This window comes from Coturnix japonica, chromosome 5, assembly GCF_001577835.2.
Source record: "Coturnix japonica isolate 7356 chromosome 5, Coturnix japonica 2.1, whole genome shotgun sequence".
Lineage (NCBI taxonomy): Eukaryota > Metazoa > Chordata > Aves > Galliformes > Phasianidae > Coturnix > Coturnix japonica.
The window spans coordinates 25,122,529-25,141,015 of NC_029520.1; the positions used below are offsets into that span (position 1 = coordinate 25,122,529).

At 46.4% G+C, this 18,487-nt stretch overlaps 1 protein-coding gene across 2 annotated transcripts; it reads right to left on the reverse strand.

Annotated features, from left to right (window-relative positions):
• Positions 1-1,327: 1,327 nt before the first annotated feature.
• Positions 1,328-18,487, reverse strand: PLEKHD1 (pleckstrin homology and coiled-coil domain containing D1). Of its 2 annotated transcripts, none has more exons than XM_015864730.2 (13): positions 17,534-18,484; positions 13,391-13,484; positions 12,635-12,724; positions 12,040-12,116; positions 9,648-9,739; positions 7,716-7,768; positions 7,520-7,614; positions 6,713-6,806; positions 6,247-6,419; positions 5,589-5,721; positions 5,044-5,188; positions 4,077-4,226; positions 1,328-3,468 (listed from the first exon to the last, which is right to left on the reverse strand). In XM_015864730.2, exons 1-13 carry the CDS (start codon positions 17,680-17,682, stop codon positions 3,308-3,310), a joined length of 1,506 nt encoding a protein of 501 aa, XP_015720216.1. In that variant the 5' UTR covers positions 17,683-18,484; the 3' UTR covers positions 1,328-3,307. The 2 variants fall into 2 exon arrangements, with proteins under 2 accessions (XP_015720216.1, XP_015720218.1); XM_015864732.2 differs by having other exon boundaries at positions 3,313-3,468; positions 4,073-4,226; positions 17,534-18,487.

Here is an 18,487-nt window from a genome sequence, read left to right on the forward strand (position 1 = left end):
TCATTCCAGCTTTAGAGTTAAGCCTACAGTAAGAAGAAAAGGAGTTACTTAATATAGGAAATGTTATCTTGGTGGGCAGAAAGGCACCAAGGCTCTGAGTGAGCAGGCAGGCAGAAGAGCCTGCAGACAGCAGAACAGCACAGCCCCATCATGAGGGAAAGGCCACCTCTGACCAGCATGGCTATGTTCCAGTGCCTGACCACAGCCATTCCCCTGGCACCACCATCTCTCCCACCTGTACAGATGCTTCTCCTTACGAGGCACAGTGCGAGCCAGCTTCTGTCCATTCACTTGACATGGGAAGCACATGCATGAAAGAACAATCAAAACTGACATTTTAGTGAAAAACTGTTATCCTCTCTCCAAAGAACCAATACCAGCTGAAAGCCTGCCCACCATCTCAAGATAAATAAAGCCATGCTCCAGAGCTGAGGATCACTACCACCCGCATCCTTTGTACTCTATGCACAGCAGCACTAACACCAGCAACAGTTCACCCTCTGTTATTGGCTTCTGACCCTGGAGGCAGTTTCCATTTCTTGTCTGCTTTCACTGCTTTAGCAGTAGCAAACACTGAAGGCAGTGGTACTGCCTTCCTTTCTCTGTCATTTACTTTTGGGCAATAACAAAGCCCTAAGGCAGTGAGTACCAGAGGGGCTCCCAAACTCCAGTCCACAAAGCAAAAAACCCTTCTACAGCAGGCAGTGAAACAGCCTGGAGGCTTTCATTAACTAAATTAACCCTTAACACAGCCAGAGCAGGAGTGATGGTCTTGCTTTGTATAAGTAGGTAAGAAGACACAGACACTACAGCTGGTAGTGTCTGCACGTTAACACTGTTTTCACGGAGCTCCCCCTTAAGGGGTCAACTGGGAAAGTCTTCAGAGGGAAGAGAGGTTCCTAGGTGAGAAGACTCTCCCAGGGAGTTTATGGAGTCAGGGCTAACAGGGCCCTTGTCTGCAGCAAGAAACAGCTGCTAGCAAGCACATTGCCACAGGTGGCTGACGGCACAGCTTGGTTCCACCCACTTACCTGAAGCCAGCAAGCAGCATTAGATTTCTTCTTTAGATTTGCTACATCCTGGATTTAGCATTATATCCATTTTAAAGTGCAGAAGCTCAACCTAGTGAAAAAAGTGGAAGTGGGTGGCAAGGGTGAAAGCATTTTATACACTGCCCTTCAAGAGATGATGCTCAGCTCATACAGCAACCCAGTGAAGCACAGCAAGTACCCTGGCAGTAAACGAGCATGTCACAACAATTTGTCTCTACTCCTGCAGAGGCAATTTAACTTCATTTCAGTAACAGTGTGACAAGAACACATAGGAATTCACTCTGGTATCAGTGTAACTTTTATTTACTTATTGCTGTCAATATGCAGTAAAGGAAGATCAGATGTGACTACCTCCTGAGTACAGTACTTCTGTAAATTATGATATTGTGGCATTTGGTTGTAATAGATCAAAGTGTTGCATTCACAAGCCACTGAGTGATTTTTCTAACTGCCTTGATTATAGATACACGTTCCGGTTGTACTTTTCATTGCATCTTCCAGTATTACATGATAAAAAAAGATTGCAACTGGAAAATAGCCTGAGATGTTGATAGGACAGTGCAAAGGGGAAAACCAGCTCTGCTTGTGTTTCTCAACTTTTCAACCTGCTGGGAGCCAGAATTAATTCTGGCCTTCTAGCATACAGGCTAGAGTAGGAAAAGCACAGAAGGGTCAGGTATGCTGAGGAGGGATATAAATGTTATTTTTCTGTCCCATCACCTGTCATTGTAAAAGTGACAGCCCTCTGTGATGAGTCCTCTGGCTTCTTAAAATATCTCATTGTCTGGCAGAAGGATGGTGGTCAGTGAGTGGCTGAAATGGAGAGACCATGCCTTCAGTGCTCATCTTTTGGTCACACACTCCCCCACCTCCAGAAGCTCTCAGCACATCACACTCTGCACCCTCCACCAGAATCAATGCCACTCTGATGGATGACAGGACAAGGTCCCTTCTCTATCTCATCTCCAAATTCATCCTAGAAGCAGCACAGGATTGGAAGGGAATGACTTCGGTGGCCAGAAACAGAGCCTGAACATGCCCAGTGCCACAGCCTGCATATAGGTAAGCAGCCAACCCAATCACTTGACAAAAAGGGCTCATGTAATACCCAGGGGTACAGACATAAGAGCCCCAGTACTCTAGCAGTTAATCTCCTTCTAGTGTCATCACCTGTATATGTTTTACATCTTTGTTTTCTGACTTATATCACAGGGATAAAGCATCACTAAGTGTGCCTGTCACGTGCTCTGTAAGCACTAAGCAGTGCTGTTGCTATAGTGTGGATAATTATTAGCCAGCTTGTATGAAGGAGAGGTTTGTACAACAAAGCCATTCCTCTCATGTAAAACATAAGATAACCAACTACAAGGTAAATACTCCACTGCAACAACCTCATGGTGAACAATGAGGAGTGACCAGAGGCCAGCTAGGAGCCCACTTCCGATTAAGCTGTACACAGGACCTCCCCCATTCCAGTCTTGGCTTGCTGGAGGTACAGGCTAGAATGTGAAAGCTTGGGCTGCAATTAAGAGGACTGGCAGAGAGCAGTACAAAGTGCTGAATAAGGGCTATTTGCTGCAGTACACACTGAAGCAGATCTCCCCACCTCCTCAGCTGCACTGCCCTGACATCTTGCTGCTGACAACATTTAATCTGCAAAATGGTAGGTGTCATTACTGAACAGTCCTCATCCCACTTGCCTGTCCTTAAGCTTGTTTTCCCGAGGTGATGAGGAAACCATCAGAGTCAAGGCTACTCCACACTGAACCTGCCTACCATTTTCTGCACAGACCTACACTGAGGAGGCAGTTTCCTAGAAGACATTAAATAGAACAGGTTAAATTGTGCCAGCTGGGGGGTGGCTACACCAGCTGCACCATGGGCTGATGAAGTATTTCTCAGAAGCACCTGTTTTTAGCAGGAGGACTGGGCAGCAAAGAAAAGAATAGGCACTTCTTAAGCTGAGGCCAGTGGGTCACTTTAACACCAGCCACAGTACCTTGGCAAAACATGGCTTAACGTAAGCAGCTGAAACAAAGAGACATGATCCAGAGTCATCATCAGGGAAGGTCTGCCAGACCACAGGGAGCATCCAAATTAAAGCTGAGACACTACCTGAGGGAACTGCCTACACACGGCTTTCCGCCACCTTCCTCACCAAAGGCTGCAACTCCCTTCTGACCCTAATGCCTGACTACTTGGTGTTTGCAGAGCTGAATGGCAAGTTGAGATCAGAAGTCCCCTCTCAACAAGAGTCACTTTCCATCCCCTGATGATGAATCTTTGTGGGATCTCATGATTTGGTAGATCGTCTCACGGAAGCGCTGGTGCCGGCTTAGTCTTTTGGCTGCCTCCTTTAGCTCCTCAATGTTTTCAGCTTCTGCATGTGAGATGATGAAGGAATGGGACTGCTTCACTGAAACAAGAGCAGCACAAAAAGGTTAGAACATTCAGTCAAGGGGACAAACCAAGGAAAGCCAAGAGAGCACATGAGCAATGCAATCATCACAACCAAGAGCCTAGTCAGGGATGAATTAACCATTGCACCAACAACCTTGCCTTACTGTTTTCAGGGAAGGAAAATGCTAGCAGCACGGAAACACATTTTTCTTCTTTACAGGTCCTTTGCTTTACCTCTTTCCAGTTTTACAGTGCTGTGAAGGAACTGATCTGACCTCAAAGACAGACATTTTGAGCACTGGACTAGGCAAGACATGATGCATATGTCCCTTCCAACCTAGCTCCATATGAGTGTTTAATCACAAAGGAAGTTGGCTCTGAACACAGTTTTTTTGTAGAGACCTGGAGGCATCCCAGCAGTTACCTTTACATGGAGAGATAGGTAACTATGCAGATTTGCTGCCTGCTCTTCAGACAATGAAACCCTGGGTTAGCCTATAGTCCCATGGCACTGCTAAGCACTATGAATTATGAACCACACTTGCAGATCTTACTGCTTATTCAGCCTCATCTGCATGCATCTGCTCCTGCAGGGCACAGAGGAAGAAGCCGCCCACTACCTACAGTCATTCCATGAAGCGCTGGCTCTCCGGCAGTGAAGGCGGCAGCTCTTTATGCGACGAGTGGCAGCTTTATGGATGTACACAGAGTTCTTCATGATCACGGGCATCTTGGCCTCCAGCTCAGCATTGCGGATGCACTCTTCGAAGAACTCTGAAGAGAACACACCACTATGAGCAGTGACGGGACAGACTCTGCAAGTAGTGAATCAGCCAAAAGGGACTACGCTCAGTGAGTCAGGGGACGATGTTCAACATTTCTCTAGATCTTTACAAACAACATTTCATAAAGCACCATCAAGTTCAGAATGACAGAAACCTCCGATGCTGTACTCAAACTACAGAAAGAGTAGCAATCATCTGTTCTCCTTTTGTCTTTCCCATATCTGCTAACGGTGTAACTGTAGAAAGGCAGCTTAATCTGCTTGATATTATCATACAGCTTCTCAACTCTGTCATCACAGATGGTTCTGAAGCTTTGTTGGGCATGCTTTCCTTGAAGAAATCCTAGAACCAATCAAGTACTCAACTGCAGAAATGGAGGAGCTAGAAACACTGTTGTGGGCATGCACATCCAGATGTGCCATGAACAGACAGGGATTTCTAATGGCACAGCAAATACTGGTGGTGGAGAGCTGCAGCAATCACCTAGGAGGACTGCACAACAGGTGCTATGCCACAGCTTCCTTGTGGAAAGCCTTTACAAACCTCTCTGCCCATAGGTTTGACTTTCACTACATTGAGAAGTATGGAATAATATTGTTTTCCTTTGAGGGTGAAGCATGAAGTGTATGCACAACATATTCTGACTCCTCCAAAGGATGGTGAGGTTAAGGTATGAAGAGAGTTGGAAGAGCACTCCAGGTGCAGACTTACTAATTTGGGAACCACTATTGGAGTCTGGGAAGATGGGAAGAAATATTTCCTCTTGGGGTTTGCTAATCAGTAGATAAGATGGATAACAGACTTACTTCTCAGATTACTGACATCTGCTTTCATCTTTTCCTCCTTCTCCTTGTTCCGATCCAAAGAATTTAAGCCTTGCTCCAAGCTCTGCAATGCTTTCTCAGCTTCCCTCAGTCTCTTTTCCAGTTCCATGCGCACCTTCACCTCAGCCTGAGGAAGATGAGAACAAATGCTCCTGAAATCAGCTCGTGCATCAGTAAGCCTCCTGCAACTCACACGGCTTGGAGGGGACCCAATGAAAGATTAACAATAAGGAAAACCAATAAAAATGAGACAAAATTTGTTTGTTGAATCTTCAGACAGAATTAGAAGTCCAGATATTTTAGCAATTCTCATCTACTCTGATGCTTCACCCTCAAAGGAGAATTCTATCTGTATTGCTACAGATACAGCATTGCATCATGTGTAACTGTGATATGAAGCATAGCAAACAAAGAGTTGTGACCACAGAATAAGAACAAGTCTCTCTTCTGGTGGGAGATGATACAAAAGGAAAGTGAAGGAAGTCAGGGCCCAGGGATGGCAATTGCATGATGCATATAGCCAGTACCTTGAGGTCTCTCTCTGTCTGCTGCTTCTCTGCAGTCAGCTCTGAGAGTGAGTTCTGCAGTGCTTGTGACTGGGAAGAGTAAAACTCCCGCTCCGCCTCCAGGGCTCGGGACCGCTCCTCATTCTCCTTCATCCTGGAGCATGGAACAGAAAAAGTATCCCACCATCCCCACCCAGTTTGACTCACACAGAGGAAGGGTCTCAGTACTGAGTATGTACTGAGGGGCATGTGTAACTACCAGGCTGCCATGAGCACAGAGGTGCTAAAGGCAGCATTATCTGCATTTTCACTTCAGTAGTGCAGGCATGGGTGGAAAAAGCCATGTGGGCAGTTCCTCAACCTTGTTTTCTGTTGGCAACCTAAAAGAAAGACAGCAGAGCCACATAATGGGGCACCACAAATCCTTATTACGGTAGAGCCGTCCTCTCCTCTCTATCACAGCCAGAAGTTGAAAGCAGGGATCTCACCTGCTTTCAGTCCTTAGGATAAACACGGGAAGAATTTTGAGGTGATTCTAGCTTTAAGCCTGGAAATATTTAGCCATACCCTTTCATATTGCCTCCCATCTGTGAGGAGAAAAAACTACCTCTTTTCCCACTGGAAGGCATCTCAATCCACATCCCTGGCACCACTGTGAGAGCCTTTGTCCCCACTTCACCTCTTCTCTGCCAGAAGTTTCTCCTCCAGGAGTTGCTGCATCTTCTCTTCAATCTGCTGCAGGCTGCAGTGCAACCCCCAGCTGGGACTTTGCTCCTTGCTAGGGCTGGTTGAAGGTGGGCTTTCATTTGTTTCCATCATCTCCAACATTTGCTGCTTTTCCATGGAGAGCTCCTTGAAGAAGGACAGAAACTGTGAGCAGCAACGAAGTCCTATATTTCTGCTCCTTTTCCCGGCTGGCTCCTCCTTACTGAGTTCTTCCATCTTTACACCCACATTCCTCATTCAGGTTAAAAATGGGTAATACAAGGTAATAGAATGTACTGTGCTGCACAAAGATCAGTTCATCTGCACAGGGTTGATTCTGACACTAACAGGTTAGATTCAAGCTACAGGACAGCAGTGTGTTCAGTCCTGGTAACTCATCACAGACTGCTGCCATTCAGAAGGGACAAGTGATCACTCACCTCCAGGTTTTTCTGTAAGGACTGAGTCAGACTTCGCAATTCTTTCTTTTCTTCCTCCACTCCGTTAAGGGAGCGGGCTGTGAGCTCTAGCTCCCTAAAGAAGGAAATATGGTGATAGATATGGCAGGGAACCCACAAACAACATTCAGGTTGCACAGGCTGTGGACTTCAGAGCAGGATCTGCTACTGGTGGTTGGTGCAGGCAGCCCTCAAGAAGCAGGAATTGCAGGCAGGAGCGTGCCAGAAAGCATCCTGAGCAAACCACAGGCATCCAGGAGCTCAGACAACACAACACTCAGAATAAAATCCTTATCTCTTTCCCTCTCTATACACATTTTCATTGCTAGTTTCTGCATAGTGTAACTCTCAGAAAGAAAAATTATTCTTAGTGAGGCAACTTCAACCTCCACCCATCCAGCTGTGCGTGCAAAATCAGGCTGAGATGTCTGAAGCCCATGGGGCTGGTGCAAATAAAACTGGTTTTGTCACTGAAATGCTCTGACATGTGCCTGTTGCCATACAGCCCCAATTAATCAGGGGTTTGCTTATGTCCCAGCTTCTTGGAAATGAGGTTGCTGGAGTCTTGAAAAGCAAATGACACTATGATGTGCTCTATTGGTCAATCAACGGTAGCAAATGCACGTAACCTCAGCCATTCCTGTTCTGGTAAATACTGCATTCATTTCCTCAGTAAATAGGCAAAATCAGTGAGTTCTACCCACGGCTTTGATCCCCAACCTCACCAGCACTCCCAAGCAAGTGAGGAGCTGGTGTCCTTCTCCTGTCCTGCCCAGCTCATGCGCTCACCGCCTGATCTGCTCCTGCTCCAGCCGCAGCTCCCGTACCACCTCTTCAAACCGCTGCTTCTCTGCTTCCAGCACCTGGTTCAGACGCTCCAGTTCCTGCACCAAGAGAGGAGACAGGACTGTACTCCATACTACTGCCAGCCTCCCAGCCCTGCCCCAGGGGAGCTGAATGGAGTTGGCTTGTGAGGAACACCCACCTCTTTCTGCTCCCTCTGCAGACACAGCTCTTCCGTTTCTTCAATCAGCTTATCTGCAAACACATGCACACAAAAGCCAAATGCAGATAAATGGAATTTCTATCCTGGGGATGTTTATGTGTGAGAAGTGCTGACTGTTTGGAGCTTGTAAATGTGTTACCTATCGCTCTGAGTGCGATATGTGTGTGCATCTCTAGCTGAGAGACTCCAAAGGCTGAGATTACGCTAATGGGATGTTCTATAATTTTCCTCCTGCCAAATAACTTAATAAACTAAACAACCTTATTGCTGCATGCTCCTAACAAAGGTTCCTCCCAAGGTTCTTAAAACACGTTAATGAATTAACCTTTGCCACTCTCTAGCTGAGTTAAGAAAACAATCTCCTTTCTGCATCATACATAAGGAAGCTAAGTCATGGAATGGCTAAGCGGGTGCACAGAATCACATACAGTGTAGTAGCAGGCTGTCCTCATACATTCCAGTGCCCCATCCTTACCCTCCCAGCACCCTCTGCATCAACCCCTCCAGGTTCAAGTGGGAGAAGAGGTCTCCTAGCTCTCCTCGAGTCAAGAGAGGGCTCTAAAACATACTAAAAGCTCTAAATGTATGGGGAAATCATTGTCCACACAATCAAAGATTTCAGTTTACTAAGCCTCCCTAGATGCTCTAGATCTTTAGTAAAATCAATAGAATAATTTTACATAGAAAGGCAAAGGTCTATAGGGTCCTTCATAAAGCATATTAAGTTGACATCTATGGATGGTTTACCCTGCTACAAGGTTCCTTGGTATTAGAGAGCATCATTCCTGGCAGGATTACAACTGCCAGGAGATACACACAGACATCTACCTCCTTCCCACAGCAGTGCTTCTCATGCCAGCACTAACTCTTATGCTGCTAAAGCCCTGCTGGCAACCACTGCTGCCTTTCTGCCCACTTTCATCCTGTTTCTGCTTGCCAGGAGTCCACACAGCTGAATCACAACTATGCAAAGGCTCTCACACCTCCTCTTTTAACTCTGTTTGATGAGGCCAATCCCAAAGCTTGAGGAGTAACATTCCTGCCTGAAAGGGAAACCCAGATCCCAAGTGGATAAGGGAATATGGAAGGGAACCCCAAGGGGACTTGGAATTCCCCAGAGAAGGGATGGAGGACAATATCTGTGTTCTCCAAAAAGCATTGACCTGCTGCCAGCAGCAGCACCTGACCTCAAAATTTAACTACAGGATGGACATAGATCACTGAAGATGAGGCTAATGAGGCAGAAAACTCAGCACTTAAATAGGAATAAGTGTGCAGCTGCTGTCAAAGGAAAGTAACCAACTGTGAAAAATCACCAGCTAAGGATAATCTTGTCATCACAGACCAAATAAACCATTGAAGTATGTATTTTTACACTTCAAATATCTTGCTTTGCACAGGATGTGTTTTCCATTCCTACTGTATCATCTTGTCTTTTACCACACTTTGGCCTTAAGCTCTTTATTGAGCTCTGGTATTTGCAAAACAGCGCTTTGATAAAACTTTAAAAGAAAACCCAAAACAACCATGTATAAAAAGCTCTGACCAAGCTCAGAAACTGCAGTCCTACTTGGTTCAGGACACAGAGGTATTTGGCTGGCTGCCTGGTAAGCAGGTGAGACCAGCACATCCCAGCATTTGCACAGGACAGTCAGCAGGAGCTGCAGGACTGCAGAGTTCTGGCCATGGCACACTCTTCCTTTCATGTGATGACCCTGATGTCTGGATCTTACCTTAACTTTTTTAACTTCCTTCTGAACCAGAACTTTAGCTGCTGACTTTTCAAGAGCTTAATCTTGTAGAAGCCATCAGTAAAATCCTTTAGCTGCTTGGCTTGTCTGAGATGGCAATTCCAGAAAGGCCAAATGACTATTTTGGGTTTTACAGCTTTTAGAAGTAAGAGTTTCCTACCTACATACTCCTGTTTCTCTTTGGCCAGCTGCAGCCCTTGGGCTTCCAGGCTCTCAATCATGGCTTCTCCTAGCTGGGCATTCTTCCATGTCCTAGGGAGAGCAGACACAAAGCAGACAATAAAAGAGATCTAAGGGTCCCACAGAGAGAGGTAGAGGGACTCAGCCTGGCCATTTACCAAGGAATTCAAACACACTCTCAGTGATTCTCTAAGTCCTTCTCCACAAATGACTTAGAAATTTTCCTGACATTCAATAACAGAAAGTTTACAGGAGCAGTGTTTCAGCGCAGCACTGCTATTCAAACATTCCTCTAGTGTTTCAGAGATTTCTGTACTCAGCTTAGTCCTAAGTGCTCTGGCTGCAATATGCTGTACTTGTAACACATTAAATGGATCCTGACAGACTTCAGAACCAAATTTTAGCTGTTAGCTCAGCTAACATCCAGTTTGCTGCTGAGATTGTCTTCCAACGTCCAATTACTATTTTAGCCACTTTTCCACTTCAAACATTAACTATTTATTGACCCCTTCTCACAGGCTTTTTTTTTTTTTTTTTAATCTTCAGCCTTTCTGGTATCCATCATCCACCCATCTTGCAGCCAATCAATTTCTCCACTAAATTGGAAAGCCCCTAGAATGAGGTGTCTGGCCCTACTCTGAGATAAGTGCCTCTCCCTGTAAAAGCATTGAAGGATCAGAGATAAAAGCCAGATGAGAAGCTGGCAGGTATGGAAAGTTAAAGGAAGCAGGCATATTCAAAGAATACCTTGCATTATTGTAGCACCATTGGCCAGAGGATCTCAAAGTCTCTTGAAAACATTATGAAACTAAGCTGCAAAAAAGGCCTGTGGAGCAGACGTCCATTAGTGAGTGAGTTGATGGACAGAATAGGCTTCAACACAGAGACTAAATAACCAAGGATGCAGACATATAAATCAAAAACAGAACTAGAAATTGAGTCCACTGCTCACTTCTATGGACGTTCCATTAGATAGAAGTAGCTACACAGATAAAATACATTAAATACGCATGTAAAATTAATCCCAATCTATTTTTATCAGTGAATGCACAGAAAAAGCAATCACTGCTCAGAAGTTTTGTCATCTCTGTTAAATCACAAGGGAGCTTATGAATTAGATACCTTCCTTTTTAGCCTTCCTGCACCAGGCCCCTTTGTGAGCCACCTGAATCTCTTATGAGACATTTTCAGTGCAATCTGTGCTTTGTCTCTGACAGAAGTGAGACAAATAAATTAAACACACATCACCCCAGGCACCTCACACCTCCAGCAACCCAAACTCTGTGCTCCTTGCAAACAGCTGGGTTTCTTTCCAACTAACGAGCATTTAGGATATTTCCAATGCACAGAGGAAATTAGAATGCTAATTTAAAAGGTGATGTTGTGCCCACAGGTAGACCTCTTCATCCTGGGTGAGAGCATGTGGGTGTGAACGTGTGTTTTTCCACTAACATGCTCTGATGTAGGATGAATCTGAGCCCAGAGAAGCCGCCAGCAAACAACTGAAACAAGGGAGGGAGAGTTTATAATTACATGGAGAGATTCAAAATGGCTGCAGCCTGTAATGGGTCTCCTTATTAGATTCATGTTTTCAGTGCTCTCTCCCCAGCCTCTTGAGGCATATTCCTGTCGGTAACTCAAAGTTGCCTGCATGCAGCGCACGTGCTAATTACAGCTGAGAGGGGTGCAAATACTTTGTTATTTTGTACTTCCATGTGAGTTTTCCTTAGCAAAAGACACGTTACTTGAAGTACTGTAAAGCACAGAGCCAGGAAGGGTCTTAGGACAAGTAGAAAGTACTTTTATAATAAGCATACCATAACAAACCCCTTAATATTGTATTGAGGTATAGCAACTCTACTTACTATCCAGCCCAATCATCTTCTATTCCAGTCTTTCTGCAGCACTAGAAACATCTCTCCAGCTTTGCCTACATTGTACCTCTCCTGTGCAGATCCATAACCATTTTCTAGAGACACTTTGTACTTCATGGTCCATAGGGCATGTGTACTGCCCTAGTTCCCTCTACCTAACAGCCCAATATGAATCATGTAGGCAACTGGGGATGCGCAGACGGGACACAAGGTACAAACAGTTCTTCAGGGATACAGGCTATTTGCAGGCAGAACCATCTAAATAGGTGGTGTGAGTGTCAAGGGCGTACTTTGGCTAGTGACCTAGAGGAACGGTGACAGGGAAGGGATCTGTGCTTAGGAGATTATTGGAAGCAAGGAAGAAATGGCATGGTGGAGGATTTCACACATACTGAGCCACTGGTAGAAGCGTCTGAGCCTGAGTTGGTCCTTAGGCCATGGCAGCCACAAGTATCTATAGAGCAGGTCCAAGAAAAGAAGGAATAGAAAGCAGCTTACACTTTTCCAGACTCCTGCAGCATCTCCAGCCACTGTGCCTGCTCAAACTCTGATTCAGCCGCTAGAACAATGTTGCCCTAGAACAAGGGAGGGGGAAAATAAAACGAACAGCAACAAAAAAAAAACCAAAACAGATTAATAGGCTGGTGCCTTCCATGTGTCTTGTGTGCCCAGGGCACGGACTGGGCACTGCTATGACAGTGGAGACATTTACCTCCATGGGAAACATCATATGGGACCAAATATGTCATTCTTGCTTGGAAGGAGGTACACACAGCAAGCAGTCACAGCAAGAATAAAGTGATAGGGAGGGAGACTAGGGGGAAATGAGCTCTCAGGCTCCTGAATCTCCATCTACTGATTTGCTACTATATCAAGAGCTGCTGCCAAAAGAGAAAGTTTCCTTGTTGGTTTTCAAAGCAGGAGCAGTAGTAAAGCTTTGAGGGGATTTGAAATGCCAAGCCACTCTGTCTCACATGATGGTTTGCCCAGAGAGGGTAAACATACATTGACAGAGTAGAAAAATCAAGCTCCGCTCATCCACAGTAACTGCTTTTGCTTTTACTTAGAGAACATAAAAACAATGTCTACTTACATGGAAGTCTTCATGAGAGATCTTTATGGCGTAAGGCATGCTGGGCTCTTCTTTGGGTTCCACAATGCAGCCCCCCAGGGGTATGACACCCTGTGGACGAACAAGGGCACTCCAATCAGTCATCAAATTAAAGCATGATGCTTACAACTAATCAGGAACTGAGCTGCCACCCTTGGCCACTAGTGGGACCCTGACCTGCCTGGTATTTTCCAGAGAGGCTATAGACACAGCTCCGGAAAAGCAGATGGACTCCCATCACCGCCACCAGGAGACCTGCAAGTGGTGCCTGAAAGGGGGGTAAAGACTGCTCACCTGTATCCAGCTTGGAGAAAAGTCTGAGGGCTAAAACTCAGCTGTGGAATCTGTTTTATCAATGAATAAGTGATCTCTTGAGAGGAGCTTAACAGCATTCACACAAGCTAATACAGATTAAGAACAACCAGCAAAGCTGGTTACCTTTGCCAACAGTATTCTTATGGCCACAAAATTAGTTGATAAGGAAATCATGCAAACCAGGGGCTACACTTAATAGTAAGAGAAGAATTAAGGCCATACATCTGATGAACTAGTAAGAAGCCTGAAAGAGATGCTGACAATTTTCCCTTTCTTGTGCGTTTTGTGTGTTTGTTTTTTGTTTTGTTTCGGTTTTTTTTTTTGAGGCCCCTCTGGCCTTGCCCCTTCTTCACTTGCAGTCTCATAAAAAACCCAAACACCAAGGAACAGAATAAGTCCCTCTGCCACACAAACACTGCTCACCTTGGGGTGGATATTGAAGTATTTATTGCTCTCAAAGCTCTTCTTCTCACTCTCAGCATAGTAGAGCAGGAAACTCTCCTTAATGATGAAGAACCTTTAGGACAGTAAAGAAAGAAATTCTGCTACAATAGAGTTCTTGATTCACGGCACAAGAAAACATCCACTAGAAGGTGAAAAGTTGATCATTCCCATCTAAACTTCAGGTGGGATGCCTCGCTTCTGTCCAAAGGTGCTGGTGCTTCACAGTGGCCTCAAATGCAGAGTGAAGACAAACCATAGCAAAATTTACTGGAAGATAAATGGGACAGAGGTCTGTGCCCAAGAAAGGATCCCAGCCAGTGTTTTGACATCTTGACCTGTGCCTGTTCTGTCTAGTTCATGTAGTGGACTCAACCTATTGGAAGGCAGATGCCACTTTTTCTTAGTGGCTCTCTCACATGGGCTAAAAGCAATTACTAGCTTATTTTTGCCATCAGCTTCTTGCCCCCCTCTGTCCTCTCATTGCCATTTGCCAGCTTAAGCCACAAAGGAAATATTTTATCTGTAACACTGAGTCATACAGCAGAGAGAGCCACAAGGTAGCACCCTTGAGCAACTCTCAAGGCAAAACATTTGTCATGAGAGCACTCAGGAGCAGAAATAAATTGTACTGATATTTTTAAGCACAGCTGTTGGCAAAGACTTCTGCCACCGGCCTTTGTAAATAGGAAGGAAATTTAATTCCTTATTCTTTTGTCACGTTACTTGTCACATTAAAATGTGCCACATTCTGCACAGATAGCCTTAGGTACGCTCTGATGAATACTGCGTGGTAGCCACAAGCATTGCAGCTCCTGTAAAGCAAGCCTGTAATTTACCAGAGCATGCCCTGAACATTGCAATTAAAGGAGAACCACTTCTAGCTTATTAGGATGCTCAAAATTCCCCTGGGAGAGCCCCTCTGCTCCAAGAAAATTGATGTTGCATTTACCCTGCAGGCAGTGGTACGGGAGAGAGATATTGGACTTCTCTTAAACTCAGTCCGAACACCTGCAGCAGTCTACAGCGCCGATGGGCAGCTGAAAAGACAGGGACTGGTTTAGCAGGGAGCTTTCAAAGAACTGAACAACAAAGAAGATGTTTTGCACTGTTCTATAGAAAGATCTGCAGCAAGCTCAGGCTCTGGACCTACCATAAGCCTGCTTCAAAACGTGACAGCCCATGAACCTCTGCACATTTACACTCAGAAATGTTCAGAGCGTGCAAAGAGCAGCAGCAGTTCGTATGCCCCAGTTTCTCTTTTCCTTGCCCATTCATCTGTACCTGCTCTGTTGCCACCAGCAGCATGAAGGAGCCCACCCGCTGTCTCAGCAGAATGCTGCTTTCTCACCCACTGACCAGCTCCCCCTCGTGTCCTGATCGTAGCCTTGCGAAATCTCACTGGATGGAACAGCTTCACCCAAGGTTAAAGTCACTCTTCTGCACTGAGCATATTCAGACATCTGGACTCAGTCTCAGCCTGGAATGCGTATTACTGTAAGAGGTGGCAGGGAAATAGACTGCCCACCATCCTAAATGCCTCCCACCAGTGTCACAGGTAGGGGAGCAAGGCTGTTTCCTCATGATGGCAGGTGAGGATGTGGAGGAGGATCCCAGAGCAGGTGAGGGGCTGAGCTGTGCATACAACTCTGAGACACTGACAAAAGGCATTTAGCAGACTTGGCACTGGGCACATCTGTTGGACACATCCGACAGATTTGAAGAACCTCAGGAAACATTTGATAGGCAGCTGAAGATGCTGATACTGAACTGCACACCATTTCTAATCTAGCTTGATTTAACCTTTGTTATAACCCTCACTTGTTACATACTTTTGGGACACTCAGTGTTCCTGATAATCCCGCATAATGGATTATGCTCTAGTGGAAGATCAAAACAAGACCATGAGCACTGATCTCTTCAGATTGATGTGGCCCTGGCAGATGAGTGAACTTTTACACCCCTGACCTCATCAGTGGGTATTTGGAATGAAAATAGTAAGTAACAGAAAGCCCCGCAGGCAAATAAGTAGGAAAGAACACAGGACATCAGGTTTGCTGGTGGAAGAATAAAGAAGTTAAGAAATTGAGCAGTATACTAAAGGCCTGGAGAGCAGCAGCAGAGGGGGAAGAGGAGGCAGCACTCACTCCCCTGCAGCACGAGTGCAAGAGCCACAAGGCAGCCCTTTGGGGCCTGTATCACAGAGGGCTAATGAGATTAAGTAGCAAATCATTGCACAGGTTTTTGAAATGAGGTAAGCATGTGCCTTACAACTGCTGTGCTCTGGCTGCCCTTGCCCTACAACAGGTTTCAGGGCACCACCCCACAAGCACACATGGCAAGTCCCGGTCATCACAACTCTGATCCAAGTCTGAGATTTCAATTGCTAAATCACCAACCACCAAAGCTCTGTATGGTCTTTTTACCTGATTTGTTATCTGTTCAGTCTCTATCTTTCCTTTAACCATGTGGTTTTCTTCCCAGCATCACCTCCAGCAATGCTACTACCATTGAATGAATGGAATCAGGCCAGTAAAGATTGCATATCTCCTAAAAGCCACACAGAGTCAGCTGCATGACTGATGGCATGGTGGGATCGATCCTCCTCTTTCATTTCCCCTGGCCTGGGAAGGGAATATCTCAAGCACAGGGCACATTTGCCTGTGCCCTATTGGTGTTATGGGGCAGAATCTAGCTGCAGGGGCACTTGATGTGCTGGCACAGCCCCGGGCTTCCTCTGACCCACAAGAACATGACACAGGGGGTCACAGCCTGGCACCACCACATCACTCCCATCTGCCCTATGTTTTCTTATGTCCCACTGCCAGGCTCAGCCCAGGCCCAGGACCAGCTCTCCCTCCCCTCATCAGCCCTCCTGCTTCACAGCCCCTTGGCTCTAGAAAGCCCTCATTCCAATCTCTACAGGCACCCCAGAGACACCTCCCATTTCTCTAATGCTTTGCTGCTCCCCCAGGCCCAGCTGCTGTGCTCACAGCAACCCTACCACACAGGCTATGCCCCTCACTGCCTCCCACCTCCTCCCTCTCACTGTTACTGAAATATTCACAGCTTGCTTAGGATGGGGGACTTGTAGGAACAGAAAAGCAATAAATAAATAATGACAGAGCACCGAGCCACTTGCCTTTAAGAAATTTTGATTAGGAAGAAGAAAGCCTCTTAAGAATGTGTTCTCCATAGCAAATTACCTTCCCCTGTGTTACTTTGTCCACTTTTCAGCAGCAACCACATTAGGTTGCAGACATCACTCATTTCAATAGCAATGCCAGTGAGCTGAGCAGGGAGCACCAGCACAAGCCCTCTGGCAAAAAGAAAACAGGCCATTGCTTTCAGGATAGCAAGCACAGCATAAAACCTGCACACATCTCACAGATGGCCACAAGCACAACACTTCCCAAGCAATGTTTAACCACCTATTGGGTCAAGCCATCTTGGCAGGTTTAGATTGAAGCGCCATGAGAGCTGCGCCACTTTCCAGACCCAGAGACAGCATAGGTTCCTGTGGGCTTTTGTTAATGATTCACTTGGGCCTCCTACCAAGGGAAAGGTAGGGGAAAAGGAAAATAATACTTTGATTTTCTGGCACAGTTTCATTGGAGATATCAAAGCACTGAAGCAAGGTAAGTAGTTACCTTCTTTTAAAGACTGTGACGACTGATCTTGGGTTAGGAAATCTCTGTCAGTAGTAGGGGGAGCACACAGAGCTTTTTGGCTGCAGGTCTTGTAACTGAACAGCTTGCCCACTACATCCATCAGGACTGACACTGATCTGCATCCCAAGAACGCTGGAAGGATTAGTCCATCATATCACATACCTCCCAGGAGCCACCAGAGTTGTGTACAGGAGCATGTTATGTTCCAACATGCAGAGACAGTACAACCCAGCCGTCTTGCACCCAGGGAGCTTGGGGGAGAAACAAGACCCTATTTCTATTCTGCAGTGCCCATAGCATAGGGCACGGGGAAGTAAAGAGGAAAGCAGACCTGTGTGAAGCAGGCTCAAGGCAGCAGGGAGGCTCTGCCTGAAGCTTCACCCCTCACCTCTGCGGCATTCAACAAGAGTTTGAGACCCCAGCCCCGCATCCCACCCCAGCAACTGCAGCTCACCTCCTGGACCACTTGGCCGACTGCCTCCCAAAAGGTCTCTTCCACAGCACTCCGTACAGCTGCACTTTGGTGCTGATGTCCAGAGCGTCCGAATCTGCCTGCTCCATGGATGGAGAAGGGGACACGGAGCTAGATTTGGAAGTAAACATGATAGATGGGTTTGGTTCCAGCTCTCCCCCTCCACTCAGCGGCTCAGAGAATCCGATTAAACGCAGCGAGCCAGAAGGACACAGTCAGCCCGAGGAGCAGACAGGCTGGGCTATGGGCAGAATCAATAACGTGGCTGCTCAGCACTCAGTCAATAATTCCCTCTGATGCACAGACAATGGAGCTTCTTCATTGCGTATGGCTTCCTGATGCATTAATAACAGAGCACATCCCAGACCAAGAAATTGATAAATAAATAAAAAATAATTAAATAAAAAAAAAAGCAAAGAGAGGCTGAAATCAGGCGTACAGGAGGCAGAGAGTGCTCAGCAGGCAGAAGGTCATAATATAAGCATAAGTGCCTCCGCGCAAGAGCCAGCCAGGAATGTTATTGCACTCAGCATTGCAGCAGCCCAGGCAGCAATCAGGGCGAGATGAACACTTGGCTGCTGAGCACCTCTCACACATACCCCCCAGTTCTTCTACCTGGAGGCAGGTCTTCATCCACTCAAGGGCAAGGGAGCAGACCAGCAGGAGCCAGAGAGCTCAGCCTGCCTCCATCTGCCCACTTTGGGTTTTGTGCTAGCCCGGCTCTGCCCACCCAGGACACTCACGTGGCTGCTGGGTCTGTGCTGGGCAGTGTCCGTGCTCATCCTTAAAGGGCCGTCACTGATGGAGGGCTGAGGATCACAATGCTGTCTGCTCTGTGCTTCAGCCTCTACATGCTGCGAGTACAGTCTCTGCCCTGCCTACCTCCTCTCCACCTCCAGGCTCCAGCTGCTTCTGGGCCACAGCAGGTGCAGGAAC